This window comes from Sander vitreus, chromosome 12 (genome assembly GCF_031162955.1).
Source record: "Sander vitreus isolate 19-12246 chromosome 12, sanVit1, whole genome shotgun sequence".
Classification (NCBI taxonomy): domain Eukaryota; kingdom Metazoa; phylum Chordata; class Actinopteri; order Perciformes; family Percidae; genus Sander; species Sander vitreus.
The window spans coordinates 11917897-11944744 of record NC_135866.1 but is presented as its reverse complement, the minus strand read 5'-3'; the positions used below and the strand labels follow the sequence as shown (position 1 = coordinate 11944744).

Genomic DNA, 26848 nt, shown 5'->3' with positions numbered 1-26848 from the left:
AATTAGAATATCATGAAAAAGTTGATTTATGTCAGTAATTCCATTCAAAAAGTGAAATTCATTCATCACACAGACTGATATATTTCAAACGTTTATTTCTATTAATTGTGATGATTATAACTGACAACTAATGAAAATCCCAAATTCAGTATCTCCGAAAATTAGAATATTACTTAAGACCAATACAAAAAAGGATTTTTAGAAATGTTGGCCAACTGAAAAGTATGAACATGAAAAGTATGAGCATGTACAGCACTCAATACTTAGTTGGGGCTCCTTTTGCCTGAATTACTGCAGCAATGCGGCGTGGCATGGAGTCGATCAGTCTGTGGCACTGCTCAGGTGTTATGAGAGCCCAGGTTGCTCTGATAGTAGTCTTCAGCTCTTCTGCATTGTTGGGTCTGGCATCATCCTCTTCTGCATTTCCATAAAGTTGGTCAGCAGCAGGAAGCATGAAGTGCTCTAAAACTTCCTGGTAGACGGCTGCGTTGACCCTGGATCTCAGAAAACACAGTGGACCAACACCAGCAGATGACATGGCACCCCAAACCATCACTGACTGTGGAAACTTTACACTGGACGTCAAGCAACGTGGATTCTGTGCCTCTCCTTCTCCAGACTCTGGGACCTTGATTTCCAAAGGAAATGCAAAATTTACTTTCATCAGAGAACATAACTTTGGACCACTCAGCAGCAGTCCAGTCCTTTAGCCCAGGCGAGACACTGACACTGTGTCTTGGTCAAGAGTGGCTTGACACAAGGAATGCGACAGCTGAAACCCATGTCTTGCATACGTCTGTGCGTGGTGGTTCTTGAAGCACTGACTCCAGCTGAAGTCCACTCTTTGTGAATCCCCCCCCATTTTTAAATGGGTTGTTTCACAATCCTCTCCAGGGTGCCGTTAACCCTATTGCTTGTACACTTTTCTACCACATCTTTTCCTTCCCCTCTCTATTAATGTGCTTGGACACAGAGCTCTGAACAGCCAGCCTCTTTAGCAATGACCTTTTGTGTGTCTTGCCCCTCCTTGTGCAAGGTGTCAATGGTCGTCTTTTCGACCGACGTCAAGTCGGTAGTCTTCCCCATGATTGTGTAGTCTACAGTACTAGACAGAGACCATTTAAAAAGGCCTTTGCAGGTGTTTTGAGTTAATGTGATTAGAGTGTGGCACCAGGTGTCTTAAATATTGACCCTTGTCACAATATTCTAGTTTGAGATACTGAATTTGGGGTTCTCATTAGTTGAGTTATAGTCATCAAAATTAGAAATAAACACTTGACATATATCGTGTGGAATGAATACATTATACAAGTTTCACTTTTTAACTGAAATAAAGCAACTTTTTCATGATATTCTAATTCTATGACTAGCACCTGTATAGCATGTGACCTTCAAGTAGGAAAATATAAGACCAGACCCAATTGTAAGCATGAGCTTTTAACAAGCTTTTTATTAAAAGGCTAAATCTGGCTGCCATATCTGACGGTCATCTCGCTGATTTGAAAGGAGCAGATAGTCTCTTCTCAGTCAGCATCACCTCTCCGCTTGATACTACAGCCCTCTGACTTGAGGAAACTTTCCTTATTGCAGCCACACTTCTTCCTGCAAGAAGAATGGAAAGTACATCGTCACTTAACATGTTCATAATCCCATACAAAAGTGATAGTCATTTTGTAAAGCACAAATACAAACATTTGGTTAAAGCTTCTCCAAAGTAAGAACTGCCTTCCCATTTGCACCAATCCATCTAGTCGGATCAATAATTTTCCACCCCCCCAAATTAAAAATGTAGATACACACTCACTGCGAGGAGTGTAACATAAGGCCAATGACCATAGTGCTAACAACTTATTTGGCAGCCTGCTGTGGCTTAAAGCTTTTAACAGGAATACCATTTCATGACAGAAATGGCATTTTTTTTTAGTGGTCTCCAAACCTGCTCTTGGAGAGCTACTACCACACCTTTTTCAGCTCTCCAGTAGCAGGGTTGAGACAAGCTGTCAAAATCTTCGGTTACTTACGTTGCCGGTGGCATGACTGTTCACAGGAGTTAGTGCTGCTGGGAGAACACACTGCCGTAGCACAATGGAGGAACACCTGAAAAATTAAAAGTTGCATATTCTGTAGGAAACTACAACTAGACTAAGTTGTTTTAGGGACTGATATTGCGCCATGAGTATATTACCGCATCTTGCTTCGTAGAATAGGTGTCTTGAGCCACAAATGTGAACATTTTAACGCTGAAACGTTTGTAGTGCGTTGGGTAAGAAAGCCCAGAGGAGCCATCCACAGGAATCACTGTGGTTAAATAACGGTCATCATGATAGGGACAGCCGTCAACCAGAAGGTCCCACTGTGGCAGGCTGCGAGGATTGGGTGCAGAGGTGGCCCAGCAGTGCTCCAGGTTCAGAATGAGGTTCGGATCTGACCTCTCCAAGATGTTCACCTCCACATACAAAGGTTCTCTCAGCACTTTAGTGATTGGGTAGTCCGCTGCAGTGTAGAAGGAGCTATACGCTGCCTCTTCTGCAATCACAACATATAGTTTAGTATGTAAAATTCTAAACTAGCTAGCATCATTATAAGGCTCTTGTGCCACTCACCCTGCACACACCCCTTTGAGTGACACTGCCCGTTGCCCAGTCTGAGCTCCACTCTAAGAGGTCCTGTAGCAGCGACCGACACAGGTGGAGGAACAGCATTCACCTCCATAACGAGAGCCTCCACAGCTGAGCCAGAATACTTGCACTGAAACAATAACCTGTTGGAGAGCAGAACTTGTAAATCTCAGTGGACCATAAAACCAATAAGGAGATCAATTTTACACACTCACTCAAAATGGCTGTCCCTGGTGATCGATCCTCTGGGTCCAATTCCCACTTCATACGAAGAAGACATGTGGTTCTCGTATACCACGTAACTCTCATCCTCCTGCAGGAGGAAACCAATTCGTCATTTATGAAGGCAGACATTTTGTTTCAATCTTAAATGTGACAATTGCCAATATCTCGTGTTTACATCATTGTAGACTGAATTTTGGGCCAGGGTAACACATGCCAGCCTTCCTTAATTTGACATTTTATAAACATGAAAAAAATTTGTCAGACTTAACTTGTATAGTAACTAAAGCAAAAACTGCACCAATCACCTTGAGTGTAGTACCACATGCAGTAACAGGGAACTGAAAGATGGCAAAAGCAGAGGTGACGCCCACAGGGGTACAGGAGGGGTCATTTGTTTCCAGCAGGCTGACCGACTCCACATCTATGTGGGGCAAAGTGGCATCTCGAGCCACGACCACCACAAACTGGCCATCCCTGGTGCACTGCACGGTCACTGGGTGAGGAAAAAAAATAGATGAGAAAGTTGCAGATATTTTACCCTTTCCATGCAGCGTTTGAGAGGCACTGGAAACTAGTCTAGAGCACATACCTGCTTTCCCATAGTAGCACTGCTGCCCATCAAAGCAGCAGTTTATGTTTTCACACTGTTCAGCAGTGATATCTTCAGTCCCACACTGGATCTTGTTTTCCTGCATCACCAGGCATTTATCAAAGGGAGCTGCAGGTGGAGGGACATTAAATGGCTGTTGAGACCGCTGAGAAGGAAGAGGAGGTTGGTTTTGCTGCTGAGGTAACATCCAGTGATGCTGGGCAGTAACATCACAAGTCAAAACAACAACTACTACAACCATCACCCCAAACAGATTTTTGAAAAGTTCCATTATGGTATTAGAACTGCACCAAAGCTCTAACAGCACATACGGATCAGACGCAGGCTTTATACATGATTGATTATGCGTTGTTTGCTGAGAACTCCTCTCATCGTTAGGTGTCAATTGTGTGGCAGCCCTGCAGAGTTAATCAGCTGGGAGCTGGCAGGTGGAGCTCATTGTCTGCTCATCTCTCTGAAAAGAAGTCATTACACAGTCAAAACTGAGTGGATTTTTATTTCTTAAAAAGACAGGCAGAGTTGCAGGCAGTGAATTTTTCGACACCTGGCCATGTTTACTCTGAGTTTGAACCTTAGTGTGTTTACACAAGCTGACTACCTTTACTGTGACCCAACACTGTATTATGACATTTCTTTTACTGCCTCCCACTGCCTACCACCTGCATAAAAGCTGTCTTTTTTTCTGTCTTTCATGCGCACAGATGTATGGGCGGTACACTCAGGAGCTGGGTGTGTATGCCAAGGAGGAAGCAGCCCGCCTACGAGATGGAGGAGTGCGGAGGAACACCAGTGTTCGCAGTCGTGCTGCAGATCTGCTGGATTATGAGAAAGAGCCATGTGCAAAGTGCCATTGTAAGTGATAAAGGTCTAAATCGTCTTCACAGTGTTCTTGCAGAGACAAAGTGTGCAGGTAGTGTAGTGCTCATGTTCGGAATGTCAGACTGTGTGTGTGTGTGTGTGTGTGTGGGTGGGGCACTCTGGCATGGGTTAAAGTTGTGACAACATTGAGTACAACAGAGCGGCTACCTGACAAGGGAGCAGGAGAGGATGTGAACATGACTGATCTGAGCAATGACCTCCAGCCAATAAGGGCTGTCTCAGTGTTAGACAAAGACTGCCCCCTCTGCTGGCTGCCAGTGGCCCACCGTGTACACAAATGTGTGTTTGTGTACTGTGGAGAGATATTTGCTTTGGGGTGTGTGTATTTTTGTGAGAACTCTGATCTGAACTGTCAGATTATTTTATGTCTAGTCTTCCCAGATGACTGCAGATAATGGAGTGGCACCGGAAGAGAGCTCTACTTTAGGTGTGTGTGTGGCAGACTTTGCTTATTTGTATCTATTTATTTAACCTTCATTTATGCAAGTTACTGAAATCAAAGAGATTTTTTTTGCAAGTCACCCAAATTGAAACATTAGAACTACTTTCCCCTGTAGAAATAGTCCCCATAAAACTATTCACACTGAATACACCGAGAATTTCCTGGTTTTCCTAGACTTCTATCATCATAAACTAAATATCTTTGGGTTTTAGGGGTTTAAATATATTAAAATCATAGAAAAAAAGACACTCTTCATTACTCCAGAACTTAGCTGATTTTCAACAGTATCAATGTCATACAGGGATACTGTAGGTGTTTTGTACATCTATTGGCATACTTTTATGGTGCCAAAATGTAAACAAAGATAAGCTTAGAAATTGGCTCAAGTTTTAGCCTGTGGTGTAACTCTTTGAATCCATGATGACAATATACTTCCTGTTTACATTCCCTAAAGTATGGGAAATGTAGTTGCAGTTGTCTCAATTCTATATTGGGGGGGGCCCACAGAGTTGAACCTGTCCTGGACAGGTTAGTTGCACCCCCAGATTTAGTTGAACTGACCTTTTTAGATATAAAAATCAACACAAAGTCTTAAAACATGATTAGATAATCTCAAAATTGAGAAAATGTACAAGGAGAGAAATCCAGTTTGTTTTCACATGTGTTTGCACAAGTGAGCCAGTATGGCTTTTTTCCCACAAGCCGTTTCTGCCTCTTTGTCCTGGTGACTAGTGATCTGATTAAAGCTCGATACATTGCACCACAGGTGAAAGCTACACTATATCAGCCTAGCCTCGCTCGCTCGCTGTAATGGAAGCCATTTAAAACAATCAGTCTCAGATCAGGAGCCAGCCAGAGTGATTTGTGTGCTTGCTGTCAGTGTGCTGTGTGCTCGTAGATCAAGCTATGTTTGTATTTTTAGCCTTGTCTTTAGATAGACGCTCAGGCTGGACGCTCAGGCTGGACAGGCTCTGCTGTTGTCTTGTCAAGTCATGTGTAAAGGAGAGAACCTTCAGATTTGGAGGATGTGGGAGTTTTAGTGTTTTCCTCTCATGGTGTATCTGTGTGGGAACATCATCTCTGTGGATGATGGACTATGAGTGTGCCTCGGTTCAGATCAGTAACTGGAGCTGCAGCTTTTGAACAAGGCAGCCTACACATGCAGCCAAGGGCTCTGCTACTGGTCGTGATGAAGAGCGGGAAATATGTACTGCCTCACTGCATTTATTTTGACTCGGTGTGATCTTTCTGGGATTTTATAGCATCATTATGTCTTATGTCACATCATTGCATATACTGTTTTTAGTAGAATTTGTTTTGGTATTTTTAGATTTATTCCTGATTTACATATAGTTGGCTTTAAGTGATGCAATGCAGGACTAGCAGAGGTGGAGAAAATGTCTGGCGTTGGGTGTGACTTTTATAACGGGATCAGGAGAAGACATCTGCGATCGCCACTGAGCCTGCGGATGTTAGTGCGAGCCAAGGTGTGTGTGTGTGTGTGTGTGTGTGTCTTCCCAGCTTCGTCCACATGGATCTGTGCAGTCTAATCTGCACAGATATGCTGTATTTATGTTTAAATATTTCTCTCTGACATTGGTGTATCCACTGTGTGATGGGTTTGTCTGCACATGAGTGAGTTTGTATGTGTATGTTTTCTGTTGGCAACTTACCATCCAGCAGGTGGCCTGGCCAGGCAGCCTGCCCCGTCATACACACAGTTCCCTCAGGAGACTCCGCATCGCCCCCTGACCCGAATTCTTGCACCAGAAAGACTGATGCAATGTCATTTAGTATATTGTTTATGATTGTCTAGACCGTAGCAATGTCATTCAAACAGCAAGAAATATTTGTGAACGCTATCATGAAGGGGAAGTACTACTATTTTTCCAATTGTACAAGCGGCATAGTCACAAATTTGACTTATTGTAGAAAAAGAAAAGTTAAAACTATGAGTTAAAACAAGGAAAGGATAAGGGGGGTAACAATGTCTCTGTGAGATTTCTGTCACGTTATGTTTATGTGATTTTAGAAATAGTTTGAGCCATTCTTTAATTTTTAAAGCTTGAAACTTTCCACAAGTAAAATGTCCAGATGAAATAGTTTTAAAGTGGAACTCAATTCAGCCTTAAAGGATAAGTCTGTCGATATTCTTTACTTTTAACAGATCCTATTAAAGAAAATTCTATAACCAGTGATGTGTTAATCCCTCTGTGACTTCCATACCTTGTCTGTGGCTATATGACTTCAAAGCGGGAGAGTAAAATATGAAATTTATGAAATATGGATCTGGTAAATGTGTTAGTAGCATATCTTTAGCTTCTCTTGGGATGGGAACATCTATGAATGCTCTCAATGTTGAAGTGAATTCCAGGTTTTGGCTATCCGCAGAGAAGGAGAGGAAATGAGTCCAGTGATGCTTCTTTTAGCTGACCTAGCTCAGAGTTATAGATTATAATGTAATGGTAGAATTTAAAACTGTGACCCATTTTTGTTTTGTCTCTGTATTTTTGATATTTGAGGTGGATGAAGCGATGCTCACATTCAACATATTCACCACATAATAACCTCCAGTTTGTTATTGTTATTTCAGCTGCTCACTCGCACCGGTTAAATGGATAATAGCTCTCTCTGTCCAATCTAATCATTGTATCTTTATAATACACCATTCTCCTTTTTAGTTTTTCATGTGAAATTGGATCCTTTATTCACACAGCATGATAATTGTTTTTTTCTTTCTGTTCAGGAAATTTTAGCTAATTCAGAATGATCTTACCAGAGTAGAATACAACAGAATAGACATTAATTTGCTAAATCTTGTCTACAAATCTCTCAGTAGTTTAGGACCAAAATACATTCCTGATAGGGCTGCAACTAACTATTATTTTCTTTATCAATTAATCTGCCGATATTTTTGTCGATTATCCTATTAATCATTTGGTGCCTGGATAGCTCACCTGGTAGAGCAGGCCCCCATATATAGAGGTTTACTACTCGACGCAGCAGCCGCAGATTCGACTCCACCCTGTGGCCCTTTGCTGCATGTCATTCTCTCTCCCCTTTCATGTCTTCAGCTGTCCTATATAAATAGAGGCCTAATATGCCCCCCCCCCCCAAAAAAAAGTCAGAAAATAGTGAAAATGTCCATCCCAGTTTCTCAAAGTCCAAGGTGATGTCTTTCAATTGTTCTTTTAAAGAGTCACACGAACAAATATATTTCTTCTGTCTCTTTTCACACCTTGAAGATTAATTAGAGATTTTACTTTTGCATTTCCTCTGTCCCTTCCTGTCTCTGTGTCGTCAGTGTGTGCATCCCGCTGCCAGAAGTTCCTGATCTCGCGGGTGGGGGAGGACTGGATCTTCCTCATTCTGCTGGGGCTGCTCATGGCTCTTGTCAGCTGGGTCATGGACTACGCCATCGCCTTCTGCCAAGAAGGTAGGAAAGAGACAGAGAGCCAGAAAAAAGAGGAAAGGGCTAGAAAGACAGGTGGATAGAAGACAGTGAATAAAGGGCAGCAAAGTATTAACCCAGGCCTTGTCCGGTGTGGTGTGAAGATGGTATTAATACATATTACTGGCATTCTGCCGCAGAGTTGTATTGAGCTAATAAAGTTTTTATTTTATTTTTTATATTTAAAGGATCCAAAAATTAGATTTTTAATTTCCACATAGCATCAAATGCATCCATCTTAACACTGACCCTTGAATTAATTCACCAGGTCCCTAAATGTATTAACTATAAAGAAAATTTGTAATGCAAAAAAGAAAATCCTCTGAAATGATTAATCCTAAAACAGTACATTACTATACAGATAACTTTTTAAGTCCCTCTTTCACGTCAATACAATATCTGTAAATAATGAAAAGAGTATCACAACTGGTATACACATCAATTTCCAAAATCTCAGTCACTTTACACTTCTACTTCAGTTCAATTCAAAGGCACATATATTTATTTGACAGCTATAGTTACTAATTAGTTTTCAAATACATTTTTTTACACAAAAACATAAGCAAAACAATGCATTGTTACAGATGGATTCATTTAAGTTCAACAGTTTGAAGCCAAAAGATGTATCCAATATTTAACATAAAATCATCTTCCCTACTCCATGACCCGTCTCCAACCCCTCAGTATTTATCTCGTGACCCTTTAGAGGGGCCCATCCTCTAGGTTGCGACCTACTCAGTCTCGCTTTGCCAGACCCTCCTCCAAAGCGCGCTGGAGGAGAGTCTGGCTACAGCAATCGTCTTGGGCGGTGCTAAACACCGGAGAAAACCCCGGGGTGCCGCTGCAAAATAGGCTCGGAAGGTTTTGGTGGAACATGTGTTCGTTTTAAAAGTTGTTTTAGTTGTACAAGAGAAAACTCAGATTGGACAGATAGTCTAGCTAGCTGTCTGGATTTACCCTGCAGAGATCTGAGAAAAAGTTAACCATAGTACTCATAAACAGGGGCGTCGGACTGGGGGGGGGGGGAGTACCCAGGACCCTCATGTGAGGAGGGCCCAAAAAGATGCTAGAATGAATAGCTGTGGATGCGGGGAGGGGCCCATAGAAAATGCCTTTCTACAGGGCCCAGAATTTTGTGCTACGCCCGAGTTTAAAATGCCAACACAAAGGAAGCCCAAGGCAACGGATATCCGGCCTAAATGAGTAAAATCCGGCGGATTTTCCGGCGGCAACGGAGCAATCCCGGAAGTGGATCATCAAGGATATAGACTACCCACTGGACTAAACTAGAGAATAGTTAAATAGGCAATTTTATGTGTAAAGACTAGCATACTTATTAAAGTATATATTGTTGACATTTCTGAATACAGGACTTTAACTTGCAATGGGGTAGTTTCACATTGTTGTATTGGTACTTTTACTATTTTTTTACTAAAAGGTTTAAGTACTTCTTCCTCCATTGCCCTGCCCAATGCAAGAGTGTTGTTTTCGCATTTATCCGCTATGGAGTGTGTTTTAGAAAAACTCTGCTTTTAGTTGTGAAAAATGTCGGCCTAATGGAAAGAAAAAGATGCATTATGGATGTAGATATATGGACAAGAAACGCTTCCTCTAATGTGTTGGTCTGTATCTGTATGTCTTGTAATGTGTTGTCTAATAAGGAAAAGGAGGCCACAACGCTGCTACAGGTGCAGACCACTGCATGAATAAGGCAGAGATGGGAGGTCAAAGGGTGGGAATGAAGTAGGGCTGGGTTTCGCCAATGATTTTCCAAATCCATTCGATTCTGATTCACAAAGTCCCGATTAGATTTTTCAGTTTCAGAATCAATTTTGCTTGTATATAAAAGAGATTCTCAGTGAATGTATGCTGTAAATTGTACAAGCAAGAAGCAACCTAATGTTTACATTAAGAATTGACCCCCAAAAAGATCATTAAAACAAAGATTGATTTTAGTTGGAGAATTGATTATTTTAACCCATAGTGAAGATCAGAGGAATTGGGTGAATATATTCACAACCGATAAATATTGTTAGATGGGGAAACTTGTTGTTAAATGGTTTAGTTTTCTACTGCATTATACTGAGATGAAGTTATGTGTGTGTGTGTGTGTGCAGCACAGAAGTGGATGTATGGTGGACTTGACAGTAACATGCTTCTGCAGTACATCGCCTGGGTCACCTACCCTGTAGTGCTCATCACTTTCTCAGCAGGATTCACACAGATTCTGGCCCCTCAGGCTGTGGGTAAGACGCAGATACACACTTACACACATTTGAACAAGTCATGCATAAACACATGTATTCAAATTTCCGTCATATTTCTGTGTTTGAATATTGTAATTGACTCTATAATGCACCATAAGGCCTCCAAGGACATATGCTGTAGGTGTCTTAGTGGTCACGGCTGCAGGAAATCCATACAATATCCCTCTGATGAGATGTGCACACAGAAAACTATATGCAAATCAATCATCTTTTCCCCTCACCCACCTCCCTCGCTCTTCATTTATTCCCCTCATCCCTCTCTCTGTAATTACTTTTCTTTCAACTAATCCTTTCTCGCCACTCCATCACCACATCCCACCTGGCATCTCTTTCTTTTTCATTACCCAGGTTCAGGTATTCCTGAGATGAAGACGATACTGAGGGGGGTTGTCCTGAAGGAGTACCTGACGTTTAAGACATTTGTGGCCAAAGTCATCGGTCTGACCTGTGCTCTGGGCAGCGGGATGCCTCTGGGGAAGGAGGTAGAGGGTTTCTTTTTCCTTCATCTCTTACCATCACAGTCTTCTTGGCTATACTAATGACACATGACAGATTGCTTGACAGTTTTTGAAGTTTCCTGTTGGGAAGGATATAATAATTTTGCTTCTTCTAATCTCATTAAAGTCGCGGCTGCGAAAAAAAGAAAAGGGGAAAAAAATGAAAGTGATTTACTGCTAATAACACTTGCATTTTCCTATTTGGGGGGTTGTAAAGTTGTTTTTAATTTGAGTCTGAGCAGGCTTTAATCGTGCAAGGTTTATGCCCCTGAACCTGAGTGCAGCAGGCTCTACTAAAATGTGCTTTTAATCATATCCTGTCTACTTACATCCTGATTTCTCTTCATCCTTCCTCTCAGGGACCCTTCGTTCATGTTGCCAGTCTGTGCGCCGCTCTCCTGAGCAAATTCATGGCTCCTCTTTTCGGTGGGATTTACATGGTGAGGATGGTAACCACATTTAAAGAAGGAATGCCAATTTCCTGATGCACAGATTTTAACCTGTTTGAGTTTACTTTTAAAAGAGACCTATTATACACTGTTTACATATAATACCGCATCTGGGTAGATGCTAGATCGCACCAAACACACGTGTCAACACTTGGGCTTCCCTTCCCGTCCGTCATTGCAGCCGAAGACTGACTGTTGCGGAGTATAGTGGCACTTTCTATCGTGAGAAATCACCAATAAAGGCTTCTAAACCAAAAACTACACAACCGGACATGTTCCAGTGGGAATGTGATCCGAAATTGGGAAGAAAATAACATCTGCAACCAAGATTACAGGTTTCCCTGAAGTTAGCATGTCGCAGTCAGAAGTGTGCCTATTCAGGTTCAGAGCAGATGATCATATCGACAATGGGCTCGGTGTGCCTTTATACCAAGCCGGTTGTCTATATATGGTCCTCTGCTCCGAATTGAGAGATTAGACATTAAATCATCGGCGTTTTTTAATTAACATGCCATTATATTTACAGTAGTTGGTGATCTCTCTACACTTAAATATTTAAAAAATATTGATCATGTTTGTGTTAGGTCATACCAGTCCTGTTGACGACGCAAATGCAAAATATCTTCTAACTTAATCACTTCAGTTCAAATTCAGTGACACTGCACGGCACCTCCAACAAATCCAACATCACATTACAGATTGCAGCTTTAAAGGAATAGTTTTCGATTTTATGAAATTTTGCTTTATGTCCAAAAGTGAGACGAGAAGATTGATATCACTTTCATTTTGAGTTCCACAACAATCCTGTTTTAATGTTTTTATGTATCTGTGTACATGTAATAGCGGATTATTTTTTTCTTCGAATAGGCTTGTTGTCCTTTTATATTTGTCTTTAAAAAAAGACAAATATACAGCTTTAATTTGCATATTGCATTTTATGCATATGAAACTCGCGAGGCGGGGGCCGCGACTGTATCAGGGTGGCCGTCGCCACTGGTGACAGTACTTTAAAACATAGGTTTTTTTACATAGCTACTTGATTAGACTAAATTGAAAGATTTATTTAAAGGCATTTTGGGTCCATTTGAAAGTGTGAAAGTATAGAGAGGCAGCGTGCACGCACACACACACACACACACACACACACACACACTCTCACAATCACAGATATTCCTTGTCTTTATGTTTTACTTGACTTTCTGCCGTTCCCCAGGACACACTCTCACCTCCACTCATGGCAGTGGAAAGTGTGCAATGCTTCTCCTCCATGTACCAGCAGCACCAGCATCACCATCAATACAGAGGAAGATAACCTGCAGTGATGAGGAGGAAGAAAAACTCATGTCAGCGCAGTTAGACAGACTGAAATAGTCCAGGGGTCGACTGTGCAGCCATTAAACATAATCATTTTGGGAAAATGATAATACAGTTCACTGCCGAATCAAGACTGTGCTGAAGCTCATTCGCCGCTTGTTTTGATTTTGTGTGGTTTGGATAATAAGTTGGATGTCTTCCAGGAGCAGAAATAGAAGGTAACCTCTGCACTTGTACAGATCGCACTCGCACACATTTATGTCTCTTTTTTTTTTTTTTTTCTCTTCCACTTTCACTGCTAAAGGAAGAGCCCTTTGAGGGAAGCAAGGTATGAAATGCACGAGTCGGATAGTTTCTTTTTTTGGCATTCCATCAACATTAGTAATCCATGCTGTCCATTTCAGAAGCAGAGTTAGATTGATGCTTTTCCATTGGTCTGCGCCGTTTGATTCTGTTCAGCGAACCATCACAGCGAGGCATTGATTTCAACACTCAATCCTGGGTTTTCAGTTATGGCCTCCCATATCTCACCACTCATATGTAATCTCATCCAACATCAAAAGATACAGCAGCAGCTAAAACCGTTGCATTTGTTTTTTCATGAGACATGCATTTGTTGTATTGTGTATTTGTGGAATTTGCACGTACATGTACACCTGTGTGTGTGTGTGTGTGTGTGTGTGTGTGTGTCTGACTCTTTTCGGACAGAACGAGCTGAGGAACACAGAGATGCTGTCGGCTGCCTGTGCAGTGGGTGTGGGCTGCTGCTTCGCTGCTCCCATCGGAGGTAAGACAACATAGCTGCAGCCTCTGATTGAAAGGTATCTAGTTATGGTCGATAATTACGGGAGCTAATTAGATGGAGGAGAATATTTACCCCACTAGCAGGAAAGCAGTTGCCAATCTTGGTCAGTCTGTCTGTCTATCTCTTTGATTCAGAGCAACAAAATGTGTCTCAGCAACTATTGGCAACGATTGACATAACATTTTGAATGAATAGTCACGTTAAAGGATGTTTCCAATTGTTTTAGGTGACCCCGTAACCTTTCCTTTAGAGCCACTGTCAGTTCAAAATGTACCCTTTCATCCAAACTTGGATCCACGTCTAGAAATTTAGATTTTAAAAAAACCCCTCTGCAGATACATCATACATCCATACATCACTGTATGTATTTAATGTCTTGTCTGTCCATGTATGTATCATATATGTATTTTTATGTGGTAGCCAATTTGTCTAAGACAAATCTCCCTTGGGACAAATAAACTAGTGTGTGTGTGTGTGTGGTGCAGGGGTCCTGTTCAGTATTGAGGTCACTTCCACGTTTTTCGCGGTGAGGAACTACTGGAGGGGCTTCTTTGCAGCCACCTTCAGTGCCTTCATATTCAGAGTGCTGGCGGTGTGGAACCAGGAGGAAGGTAAGGGGGAATTTTTTTTATGTATCAAGTCCTTATTCGACATTTGTATAGCAGTTTTTCTGCGTTTGTGTAACTCTGTATGTGACGTTGCTATGGTGTGGTTTTTTGTTTTGTTTTTTTTCAGTTTTCTGGATTGATAATAAATAAGATCTCATAAAATTAGAATTGGAAAAAGCTTTAGGTAGTAATTTCATCATACTTTATATTATGAATCACTTTAAAGGAAAGGGTCAATGTTATTATTTAAACCTCCATGTGTAGAATTGAACATCACGTAATTTGTGATTCTGTATCTGTAAGCAGATATTTTAACACAGTATACCAATATAAACATGTGGTACTAGTGTCCAGTCCCTTTTTTTAAAAGGTCAGTGTAATATATGTGCATCTGTAACAAATAGACATATTACTATGCAGTCTACACACAGTGACAACAATCTTCTTTTTTCTCAGAGACCATCACTGCTCTTTTTAAGACCCGTTTCCGTCTTGACTTTCCGTTTGATCTTCAGGAGCTGCCGGCGTTCGCCATCCTCGGGTGAGTGTGTTTCTCTGGACTGACGCCACATAAAACTGAGTTCTGATCCCAGACCAGTTTGGAGCCTGAGTTACTGAAGAGATCATTGTCTGTAGTCTCCTCCCGTTCACATTCCTGCTGAGAGTGATGATCGGGGCATGAAATTGACTTTTTACTCTGCTGATTACAAGTAGAGACTGTATCCACATCAGCACGTGCCAAATTTGATTAGTTTGATGCCAAAATGTTTTTATAGAGAAAAACAAGAACCTAATATCGGTTGGCTTCCTGTCAAAAAGCCCCAGAAAAGTGACTTAACCAGGTGCAGTCAAATTGTATTTCAGTGACAGTGTGATTGCTTTTCAGTTTTGTCCCAGGATGCTCTTCTGTTTCACCTTCAATAGACTGAACAGGTGTGTCTTTGTCTGTCTGTAGGATTGCCTGTGGTTTTGGTGGTGCTCTGTTTGTCTACCTGAACCGGCTGATTGTAGAGTGCATGAGGAAGCAGAAGACTATTAACAAGTTCTTGCTGAGGAAGTGAGTATCTTATTCCTGATGTTACACAGAACATTTTTGGAAATGCACTTATTTGCGTTCTTGCCGATAGTTGGGTGAGAGGATCGATAGCTTTCTCATGAGAGGGGTATCAATCTTCTCATCTAATACTTTGCAAGAAAGTGAACATGTGTATTTCCCAAAATATTGTATTTTTCCTTTTAAAATCCCAACAAATATCAAGAAGCATCTCGAAAATCCAGATTTGAATCAGTTAAACTGTAACTACTCCAAGAAGGATCAAAATCATGCTTATGTGCCCCTAAACTTGTATTTAAATGTTGGTTTGCTTATATCACAATGTTAATGTAGTATTGAGAGATGTAGATGATGTCCTTTGTATGAGTTGTGTCAGTTTCACACATCACATGGAGTTATTTATAGTTCTTCCATTCTCACCACCCAGAAATCAAACATGCACATACAGTGTGACAAGCACACCCATTAATGACCCCACAGTCCATCTCTTCCTGTCAGGCGTCTGGTGTATCCCGCTCTCGTCACCCTGCTGATCTCCACTCTGACGTTCCCTCCGGGCTTCGGGCAGTTCATGGCGGGACAGGTGAGAACATACTTTCACACTCTTATGACAGCATGAATGCCAGCCTTGACTGTTGTTTCATGATTGATGGTAATTTCAAACGAAGTGAGAGTTGGTTGTGTGCTCCTCTTATTACAGTATATACTTCTAGCATAAACTGTTCAATAGCTGTGTTTTTTTTTTCCTGATATGGATTACTATAATGATAAAGCAAAGCTAAAACAAGTTTTTGCTTTTGAACAAATGCAAACAACAGAAAACAAATGTTTGTTGTCTTAGTATCATTTTATATTTAGGCTTTTCTACGTGTGCTTCTTGATTGATGAATGTTAAGAGTTGCTAAATAAAAGACTTGCCAGATGCAACGTTGCAGCATTTGTGCAAAAATAAAACTATACACCTCTGGTTGCAGACACTTTGTACTGCCACTGGAAATGTCTGACAATTGACACAACAAAGTGAAATGTAGTTTGAGCTTTTTTTAGAGATACAGCAGAGCACACCATTTTAGTGCTGGTGTTGCCTCTGGACTTGCCACACTGCACAATCGTCCTGCACAACAATCCATTTACATCGGTTTTGAGCCTTTCAGACTGTCAAAACAAGAAAGAAACATCTGCTAGTGAGTTGAGAGAATAGCTTTTATTTGTCCTGTGCAGTTTTCAGACAGTGGAAAAGTATTGTCAAAATCCTGACACAAAACGGAATAAGACAAGTTGCTGAACTGGCATCAAAAATGTTACACTTTGTTTTTTGTTTCTAGACAATATTGGAAACAATTGGAGTTGTAAAGCAGGTGAAATGCTCCTACCCTGATAGCAGTTTATTTTTATTTGTTTTTAAGTCAATAACACCCAAAATGACAATTTAAAATGTAATAAAAATGTAATCTTTGTAGTCCACAGATTACAAATTTTAATTTAGTTCAATATACTTTATTTCACCCGGGTAATCCACTCAGTATCATTAATGCTATCATTAAAGGAGTCCTGGGATTTATTGAAAACAAACTGTAATAAAACAATTAAAACATATCAAGTATCAAATGCAGCATTTTTGGCTGCAGGGATTTCCAGCAGATCCCAACACAGCCTTTGCTGCTGACCTTTTAAGGCCTCCTGCACAGGTCTGTCAGGCATGGTAGAATAAGAAACAGACATTCACATAGCCTTTCTCTCTCGTCGACCTGTCAGCTGACGCAGCACGAGTCTCTGGTCGCACTGTTCGACAACCGCACGTGGTGCCGCCACGGCGTGGCGGAGGAGTTTGACTACACCAGCCACCACCACGCCTGGAAACACCCACAGGTCAACGTCTTCATCACACTCATCCTCTTCATCATCATGAAGGTAGGCCTTCGACATAATGATGTCTAGAAAATGTGTAGGATTTGATGACTGACATGATTCATCACTTGTCTCTCTGTTTCAGTTCTGGATGTCTGCCGTGGCCACCACCATGCCGGTTCCATGCGGGGCCTTCATGCCAGTTTTTCTTATCGGTGAATAAATTCCACTGTTTTCTAATGTTTCTACTGCAATGTAAAGAAACTCTTTTAATAACTCCTTCCTCTCTGCGTGTGACGGACAGGTGCGGGATTTGGCAGACTTGTTGGAGAGGTCATGGCAACCATGTTTCCTGATGGCATACATGCTGATGGCAGCGTGTATCCCATAGTTCCCGGCGGTTATGCTGTAGTTGGTGAGTTCTTTTTTTCGTTTTCTTTTCACACACTGTGCTTTAAATCCCCATTTTGTATCTAATTTGCCTTGATAACTAATTTTCAGGCCAATTTTCACTTTTCCTCTCTCCTGTGTGATTGAAACCGTCCCCCGCTGCAAAGCTACAGCCATTTTAATCACTTCATACCAGCTTATAGAATGTGACTGATGAAAACTGATTCCATTTAAGCTGAACACTACATTTTGGACCGAAGTAAAATAGAAAATCGTTCCATACGAAATTGTCACGGTCATGACTCACTGGTAAGTGTGACAGGGTGGCGCTAAATGTTATGAATTAGAATGACATCCTGCAGAAAATCTGGTTTGGATTTGCTGTCTTGCAGGAAACTGTTATCTGATTAATAACACACAGCTTGCACATTTAACATCAAATATGAAACAGTCTAATTTTGTAATTCCTCTTAAAAAAAGGATGCCTGGTCACACACTAAAACCTCCCCTATTAAGTGAATGAATGGCTTTAAAGAGAAGACAGAAAAAAGATGTTTCTTTAATTCCCTCCTACACAGGTGCTGCAGCGTTGTCTGGAGCAGTCACCCACACTGTATCCACAGCAGTCATAGTGTTTGAGCTGACTGGTCAGATCTCCCACATCCTGCCTGTGATGATCGCTGTGATCCTGGCCAACGCCGTGGCCCAGTCGCTCCAACCATCACTGTACGACTCCATCATCCGCATCAAGAAACTCCCTTATCTACCTGAGCTGGGCATGGGACATCACGAGTGAGTCTTTGTTTGCAGCGTTCCAATGAATGCTCAGAATAGAGTTGTCCCTTTTTTTTTTTTATATTTGTTATTCTTGATTGTGAAGTGATTCTGTGCCCTTGTTTGTTTTGTATCTCCTCTCTCATTCTCTTACCTTTCATTTCTTTCCCTCTCCTGTATACACATCTCTCATGCTCCCTCTTCTCATCACTTCCTCCCCTCTTCCATCTTTCAGGAAGTACAATATCCGAGTGGAGGACATCATGGTCAGGGATGTGCGCTACATCACTCTTATCTCGTGCTATCGAGACCTGCAGGAGATGCTGCTGACTGGTCAGCTCAAAACACTGGCCCTGGTTGAGTCTAGTGGTAAGTAAAGTCTCGGCGTTCAACTTGATACTAGTCAATTGATCCTGTCAATTTTTAGAACAAGCTGCTATTGTTTTCGATACTAGTGCTGATGTAATACCTGCGTTTCAGTATAAAAAAACAAAATCATACTTTATCTATACCTTACTTTCTGGATTATAGTCATGCTTTTCTACCATTTTGTTTGTTTTTAAACAAAAAACAAACCATGATTATGAAATGCTATGAAAACACAATCAGTCAAAATAAAATAGACCAATTGGCAACATTATGATTTAGAAACTGAAGTGAAGAAGAGAAGCAATAGTTGTAATTTGACCGTTTTTAGAACTTAATGCAACAAGCATTCAATTGTTTCCCAGTTGAAATGACTTCACCCCTTTTCAATAGGATTATTCAGAGAATATCATAAGTAAAATGATCATTTTAAACCTACAGTACACTTAGTCAACCTGCAGTCTAATTTAACAATCCTGCAATAAATCCTGTCTTCATGAAGGTTGTTCCTTGTATATCAATGAGTGTAGACTAAATCTCCGGCTTACTAAAACTGACATTTGTTGAAGTGGTTGTATCAGCATTGCTGATACAACCACTTCATGACAGTTTTTATTTTTTTATTTGGTGTTCCACTTTTACCTGTTTCTTTGTCTGCATTACACTCCCTAACACATTTCCTGTCACTTTTTTTCTTCCTCTTCCTTCCTTCTCCTTCAGACTCGATGATCCTGCTGGGCTCCATAGAGCGACTGCAACTCCAGTCGCTGCTCTCTTTCCAGCTGGGCCGCCAGCGGAGGCTGGAGTACCTCCGCCGGCTGGCCCAGGACAACGGCAACCACGATCCCCTGCCCAGCCTGAACACCGACAGCACGCCCAGCTCCCCCTGCTCCCACACCCACATCAACGCCTCCACCAACGCTCGCCAAGTGGTGCGCTTCCTGGTGAGCACCCAACAGGTGTGAGGCGTGCGGGGGCGCCAGGGCTGGGCTGGGGCAAAGTCTGGCTTGGGTTGGGATGTAGCGGTAGATTAAATAATGGATCAGGCACAGCATGTGTACTGTGAAGCATGTAGCAGTAGGTAAAGGCACAGATGGTGTTTTTGGACAACACTGTCGTGGTAAGTGTTAATTGTTAACTGTATAAATGTGCTTTATTTCTACATTTACATTAATACATGTCTTCTGTGTCTCTGTCGTCTGTGCCCTTACCTGTGCTGTCCTGTTTTTTTATCTGCATGTGCTCGTGTTTGTCTTTTCTGTGTCTTCTGGGGCCATTTGTGTGTGCATGCACGCTTGTGTCTGGCTTCCTCTGTTAATACATTTTCCATGTAGATATCCACAGAGGAGTCTTCCTCCTTCAGCCCAGGGGTTTCCAACGTTCAACTCCCTCTAAAATCTGCCTTGAAAACTGTGTCAGCCATCAGCGACCCAGAGACGGCAAATAGTACGTGCTTTACATTGCTGCAAAAGAACACACACACACACATTAAGCCACACATTAAAACACTGACGTAGGATACTGAGAACAAGCAGATCCAAATGGAATAAACTCTGTTTTTTGTTTTTTCTCTCTGAGGTTCTCAGACCCTCTCCTGTGCTGACCAAGACAAGGACTTGCTGGAGGTGAGAAAGAGAGAAGGATATATGTGTGGGTGCAAGTGTACTTTATGAATGTGACACATATCGTATGCGTGGGTGTGTGTGCTCTCTCTGAGTCCACGCATATGCCGTCCACGTCTTCTCTGCTGATTGGCAGGATCCACCCACAGGCAGCAGGGTTTTCCTGTGTGATCTCATGCTGTGGAGTTCTGTTTTAAAACTTCTGTGAGTCATTGCCGCCTCACTAAATAACAGATTCACCGCCTGTCAAACGTTTTTGAACATTTTTTGGTTACCTTCTAAGCAATACATGATGGTGTCAGGCAGTCAGGTAAAAATGTTTTGTCTATTTTTAAACCCCTTTAACATTGCTGATGCACTTGGGTCAGTCATTGTTCAAACCCGCAGAACTTTATTAAAATAATTGTGGAGATCCTAAAGTTACCAAATATCAGCTTTTGGGAAAATGTGTATGTCACATGTTTACATTTGATGTAATGATGCAGCCATAAAAAACATGGAGTCTTGGTTTCAAATATTTCCCTCAGTGTAAATATCATGCAGCCCCGACTGTGTGATTCTTTCTTTGTTTCTGTTGTGTGAACAACACTGCGAGTCTACGGTCACACTAGCAGCTCCGTGAGGTTGTATTGAGGCACAGCGTTCCATTGAGCTAATTGCTACCATCCAGTAAGCGATTTAATGCCATTCCCCTTGTTAGCAAAATGACCAAAATGCATGGCTCTAAAATGAAAAGTCATATGAATATCAGTTATTACAATGCAGGGATACATGGAAGTTTGAACAGAATTTCATGGCAATCCATCCGATAGTTGTCGAGGCTTTTCACTAGAAACCAAGAAGCTGATTAAATAGTATGTGATAGTGTCAGACAGTGTGGGATAAGATGATTTTTTTTTTCAACCTTAAGCTCCTTAAGGGAACAATTACGAAATATAGCGACTCAAAGTGCTAAACAAAACTGTTAAAATGTTCAAAAACCTTTATTCTGGCAGTGTATCAATCATGTACAGATTTTGTGCCCTCACTTTCATCTGTCGTGTAGTAATTATACCCTTTCAGCAACATTGTGCTCGCATCTCAGGGACTTCTCCCAGTAGTAGTCAAACTGGATCCAATGTTGCAGTGACACCGTGTAAGATGCTCTGTTAATGTTGTGCTGTGTTGTTGATGCCTTCTCTCCCTGGTTGGAAGAGCCCGGCTGGGCCGGCTCCTCCTGAAAAAAGAAAGCCCAAGTCCAAACGAGTGAGGATCTCCATGGCGGTAAGATTGTCTGCCGCCTAGAGACTGTTGCTTAGTAACCGTTGCCTTGCGACACACACGTAATGAGTGCTGGACCAAAATATTAGTAGTGCGCCAGTCAAAGCATTAGAGTGGTTTTGCAGAGAGAGCAAAGTGTGTGTGTGTGAGAGAGAGATGAGGCCATTTTTTTATTTATTTTTTTTTTAAAGTGGCAACGGTTTCATCTTTTTTTCAACATCAGTGTTAAACCAAATGTTTCATCAGCGTTCACTTTAAACTGCTGTGATGCTTGTTCTGCGTGTGGTGGTGTCATCGTGCGTCGAAATTTGTTGTGTGTTTAATTTGAAGGTGCTTGATTCTTAAGGTTAATGGTGTTATTGGTGTTGTCAGTATGGTTTTATGGGTACTGGGTGGCAGGTGCCCTGCTTGAGCCATAAACCAAACTTTTCTCTCAGCATTTCCTCTGAAACCCTAGATATGTTATTCAGATTGCTCCCTGTGTAATGTGTATGTGCTGGTACACTATGTAGTGTACACAATGTGTAAACATGGGTAATGTATGTCTTACTTGATTTCATCTTTTTAGGAATCTACTGAAGTGGAAGATGGCATGTCCCCATCAGACGTGAGACACACAGTACACTAGAAATTATGCAAAAATGACTTTTACAACTCAAGAGTTCAGAAGTTGTAGTGTCTTGGCATCCTTCTCATTGCAGATAGCAGAGTGGGAGGAGCAGCAGCTCGATGAGCCGGTGGATTTCAAGAACTGCAAGATTGATCCCGCTCCCTTCCAGCTGGTGGAGCAAACGTCTCTGCATAAGGTACGATATCAACAAAAAAAGCTCTAAATGACTTTGACCATTTTACCATAGTAGGCTATTTTATTTATCATATGAATATTTTACAATAATGTCCCAGATATTTTTACAGCAGTTACCTAGCTAAGTCCTGTTACAAGTGGACCGAAATACAAACTTGATCCTTTCAAAATCTAGTTTTATTGTGAGTTTAACCACTAGCCTAAATGTCCTCTCTGGTGTTAATGTTATAGGTTAACATACAGGACATGGCACGAACTAATGAGGTCCATGAATCCTTGTTGAATAATGCCAAATAAAGTTAATGACACGCAATTGTAATATAATTCGTTACTGGTGTTTTAATGGTTTGATTAATGTTGGAGGATATCAGCTAAATGAGCATCAGGAGGGACAGTTGCTCATTTTATCTCATGTAGTGTGCAGTGGAAGAAGTACTCAGATCTTTTACTTAAGTACAGTAAAAATAGCGATACCATAGTGTAGACATAGATTGTACTCTGTCATGCATTCAAAATGGCATACCAAAAGTATTCACATCAAAAAATACTGTACTTAAAGTAGCAAAAGTACTGTAAGTAAAGAATGGAGCCCATCTTCAGGGCAAATGGACCTTGATTGGTTTAACTTTCACTTCCACGTCCTGGCACCTTCTTATTACCTATGTACGTCACACAATGTAAAATATGGCAAGCTTTGATTGGTTGGGATCCAAAGCCATGTCTCACAGCAAGAATTTATGTTTGCCTAGTCCTAAAAGGCAAAAATATCATGTTGTCTGATCCTGGTATAGCAATTTTATATGACCCTGATCCAAAATGCAAATAAAACCCCTCTCTGAGACTGTACCAAGGCCATGACCCATCTCTCCTCCTCCACAGACCCACACTATCTTCTCTCTGCTGGGTCTGGATCACGCCTATGTTACCAGCATGGGGCGTCTGGTTGGAGTGGTCTCTCTCAAAGAGGTGTGCATGTTTCCTTTATTTGTTTAAGCTTCTGATAGATATTTTTTTCAGTATATGATCATTAATGCTCACCTTCTCTTTCGCTATTCCCTTTTACTGCTTTCTTCCTTTTCCCCCTGCCGGCTGGGGCTCTGTATCTCCAGCTGCGTAAAGCCATAGAGGGCTCAGTGACAGTGACTGGAGTAAAAGTGCGCCCTCCGTTGGCCAGTTTCCGTGACAGTGGGAACAGCACAAGTGTATCAGAGGTAACGGAACTACACAAGCTTTGCATCCGCCACAGGGGGCTCTCATTGCCACGCGAACCCAAGCGTCCTGACGTGGTGGACAAGCCAGATCTCCCCTACAAAGAGATTCCCATCAACTTCTCGGAGCAATCGAATTTGCAGTTTGAAACCAGCCCCGGTGACGTCTCAAGTCAGTCGTCGGAGTTGGTGCTCCAGGAGAGCCCCTCGTTCACAGAGGAGCAATCAGAGTTTACTTTTGACTGCAGCCCCTCCCACACTGAGGAATCAGAGCTGGCCTGTGACTATGACCCCCCCACCCACACTCCTGAGCCAGGCGACATGGAGCAAGAACAGCGGAGTCCATCTATGAGCAGGGACCAATCAGAACCTGAGGGAGAGGGTATCCCCGTCCACACTAAGCATCAATCAGAATGATTGGAGGGGATCCATACTGTTGCCTCATGAATGTTGACATGTCTTACATGTGTAGAGGTCACTCACCCCTCAAAAGTCCAGCCTAGATACCTGTGTTTCTAACATTGTGTGGCGTGAGTGAGCGAATGAGCGTGGGCATGAGTAGATGTGACATTCATTATTGTGCTTCAAATGCTTGTTTTACAGGATAAAGCTCTTTTTATTCTATATTTTCATTACTGCCAACAAAATCCCATGAAAAGACCAAATCAAAAACAGGTTTGTCTGTCTCTTTCTGACTTCCCTGTCCTGTCCATGGCTCTTTGATTCCTATTAAAGACACATATCATTAAAGAGGAACACCACAGATTAAACACACCAAAGTCTGTTTACAGTTGTTGGGGAGTTTTGTGGAAAAAAAGTTGTTTGTGGCTACAGAGGGAGCGGTGTGAGGGCTAATAAAGTCAACCTGGTTAGATCTGAAGAATACAACTTTGGAAATTAAGACAACAAAGTGTGGTGTTAGAAGGAAGTGAGCTTCCCAAAACCTCTGCAGCTTCTCATCTCTGCCTCTGGGCTTGAGGCAACATTAGCTGCTGCTTGAATAACAGGCCTGAATCTCTGACCGAACTGTCGGTGGTCAAAACCTTGAGTCTACATTATTCACTAATATAGGCCCAAGGTTTTGACGACGAATGTGTGGAATATAAAAGACGATATCTCTGGTTCTGCCACATCAATTTTGAACCATTTTTGTATCTATCCATTGTGAGACTGACAATGTTGAAGGCGTGCAATGCTAAATCAGTGGGGTAACAAATGTTTAGCGTATCTGAGTTTGAACTGCTGTTTTTGAGCTTTCGATTATATCAGCAGATGGAGTTCGCCCACCTGTCATGGAATTGTAGATGTTAAAATCTCTGTTTTTACTAAACACTTTAAGGACTTCTGTTAGCTTAAAAGTTGAGTTGAGACTACAGTTTCCAAGGTCAAGAATGGCCTTGAAAACTACAGTTTCATGATAACTTAGCAAGGTCTGATTAGGTGAAATTATTGAAAGCTTGAGCACATCTAATAATGGACCTTTAGGTGAGATTAGTTAAGTAATTTCCTGAAACGGCTGGGCACTAGAGGTTATATTACTCAAGTAAATAGTGCATTTTTTTCAGCCGTGGATTTTAGTCTAGTGAGCAGAAGGATGGGGTGTGTATATAGAATTTGACTCTTTTTAATAGTTTTTGTGGAGCTCTGTGAAGAAGGCAATGACACTAGTTTGGTCTTTTCGTGGATTTTGTTCAAAATAAAAGTATAGAATGTGTGTGTGTGTGTGTGTTTGTGAGAGAGAAAAAAAATCTGGACTCTTACACATAATTTGAGTCTTCATGCCAAAAACCATCCTGTTACATGACTTCAGTTACATTGCAAGCAGAGAGAGAGAAAAAAAAAAGGTGAAAATAAAAGGAGCAAATAATAGACAAGAAAGCACAGAAGAACAAAGACAAAACATTCTAATGAGCACATGATGTTATCAATTCAAACTACTACCTATTTACTAGCACTGGACTAATACATCAGAGGGCCATAATTAATGGCTAATAATAAAATATAGTGGTGTTGGTTATATGTTGGCTGATATGCAATAACTACAGTAATAATGCAGTAGAAGGTGGTTTAACAGCTACAGTGTCATCAGTTTGTCAAGACTCCATTGTTTACAACACATATAATAATCAGTATTTTCTTTCATTTTACTAGCCCCCGAAATCAACTGGGATCTGCTGTTCAAAGGCAGCTTCCAAAGGCCTTTCAAGCGTATTACAGGGCTCCAAATAATTGTGAAGCACATTGTAATTACCATGAGTATCATTTTTCTGCACACATAGCCTTGTTTGGCTTTATAGGGGCTGATTCAATAAGGGCAATGTAGACTGTCAGTCTTGTCACTTGAACTGCCTCTGCATTTTCTGCTATGTGAATTTAATTGTGTGTTTAACGTGTTTCTAGCATGATAAAGTGAACAACACTTGAGCTCAGAGGGAAAGGAAAATACTGGCTGTTGTACAGAGCACACAAACGAGCACACACACACACACACGTGTGAATGCGGCCTGTAGATATTAACACCGTGATATGTTACACGTATCTTTATGACAGTACATTTAATCCAGCCTTGCCTCTAATACAATGTTGAGAAATGTAACTACTGTATGAAGCACAGTGATACCCACAAACTGTCATAGAGCAAAGGGTCTGTGTGAGTCCTCGTTATGACCCTCAAATTGATGTAATATTTTTAGCTTCATGCTGTCGCATTATTGAGCCATATTTCAATCTTATGTGATATCATCGCAACACACAACTCGGTCTCATTTTTTTTTTAAATATGTAAACATTTGTGCAACGATTTATTAGCGTGGTTACTTTTCGTTTGCATATAGAATGTGAAGTAGTGCTTGCCATATAAGATAACATAAGGAGTTAAATGTAGAGAGAGTATAAGCTAATTTGCAGCGTATCTAGTTAAGCAATAAGTCTGTAGTATCTCCCTTTATATGGCACTGGCCTGTATATGCTTTGTACATATAAATACACTGATGAGATCTACGTACATACTATTGTACATAGGAGAATAATGCATTTAAAATCCAACCGCCATCGTTATTTTTCAGAGAACATGAAATTGTTTTTGTACATGAGTGATTGATTAAATTAATTGTGTTTTTTCCTTATATGTTTAGTTTGTGGGAAAAGACGACAAAATCTTTCCAAAAAAAAAAAACGTATTTATATATAAGCAGGACATTCAGACATTCAGTATCAAACATAGCCCGACCCACGACACAGCATGACCCAGAAAAACAACAATACAAAATATCCATAGAAAACCAATGCAACACATGACTTCACAAAAATGTACAAAACTAAGTTTAAACAACAGCTTTACATTCTGATTGAACCCT

The 26848-nt window shown here is 41.2% G+C and overlaps 2 protein-coding genes across 2 annotated transcripts; one reads left to right on the top strand and one right to left on the bottom strand.

The window, feature by feature from the left end:
- Nucleotides 1-1486: 1486 nt before the first annotated feature.
- LOC144526693 (zona pellucida sperm-binding protein 4-like) lies at nt 1487-3724 on the bottom strand. The gene is made up of 7 exons (XM_078264312.1): nt 3433-3724; nt 3149-3336; nt 2834-2931; nt 2604-2761; nt 2186-2526; nt 2022-2097; nt 1487-1602 (listed from the first exon to the last, which is right to left on the bottom strand). Exons 1-7 carry the CDS (start codon nt 3722-3724, stop codon nt 1487-1489), a joined length of 1269 nt encoding a protein of 422 aa, XP_078120438.1.
- Nucleotides 3725-4154: 430 nt separating this feature from the next.
- Nucleotides 4155-26597, top strand: clcn2a (chloride channel, voltage-sensitive 2a). The gene is made up of 24 exons (XM_078264723.1): nt 4155-4305; nt 8079-8210; nt 10343-10471; nt 10841-10974; nt 11349-11438; nt 13057-13080; nt 13461-13539; nt 14043-14168; nt 14622-14706; nt 15121-15222; nt 15700-15802; nt 16975-17130; nt 17213-17282; nt 17372-17482; nt 18036-18249; nt 18467-18600; nt 19318-19556; nt 19932-20043; nt 20176-20222; nt 21414-21482; nt 22048-22086; nt 22181-22285; nt 23164-23250; nt 23394-26597. The coding sequence occupies exons 1-24, from the start codon at nt 4155-4157 to the stop codon at nt 23907-23909; spliced, it is 3054 nt and encodes a 1017-aa protein (XP_078120849.1). The 3' UTR covers nt 23910-26597.
- Nucleotides 26598-26848: the final 251 nt, after the last annotated feature.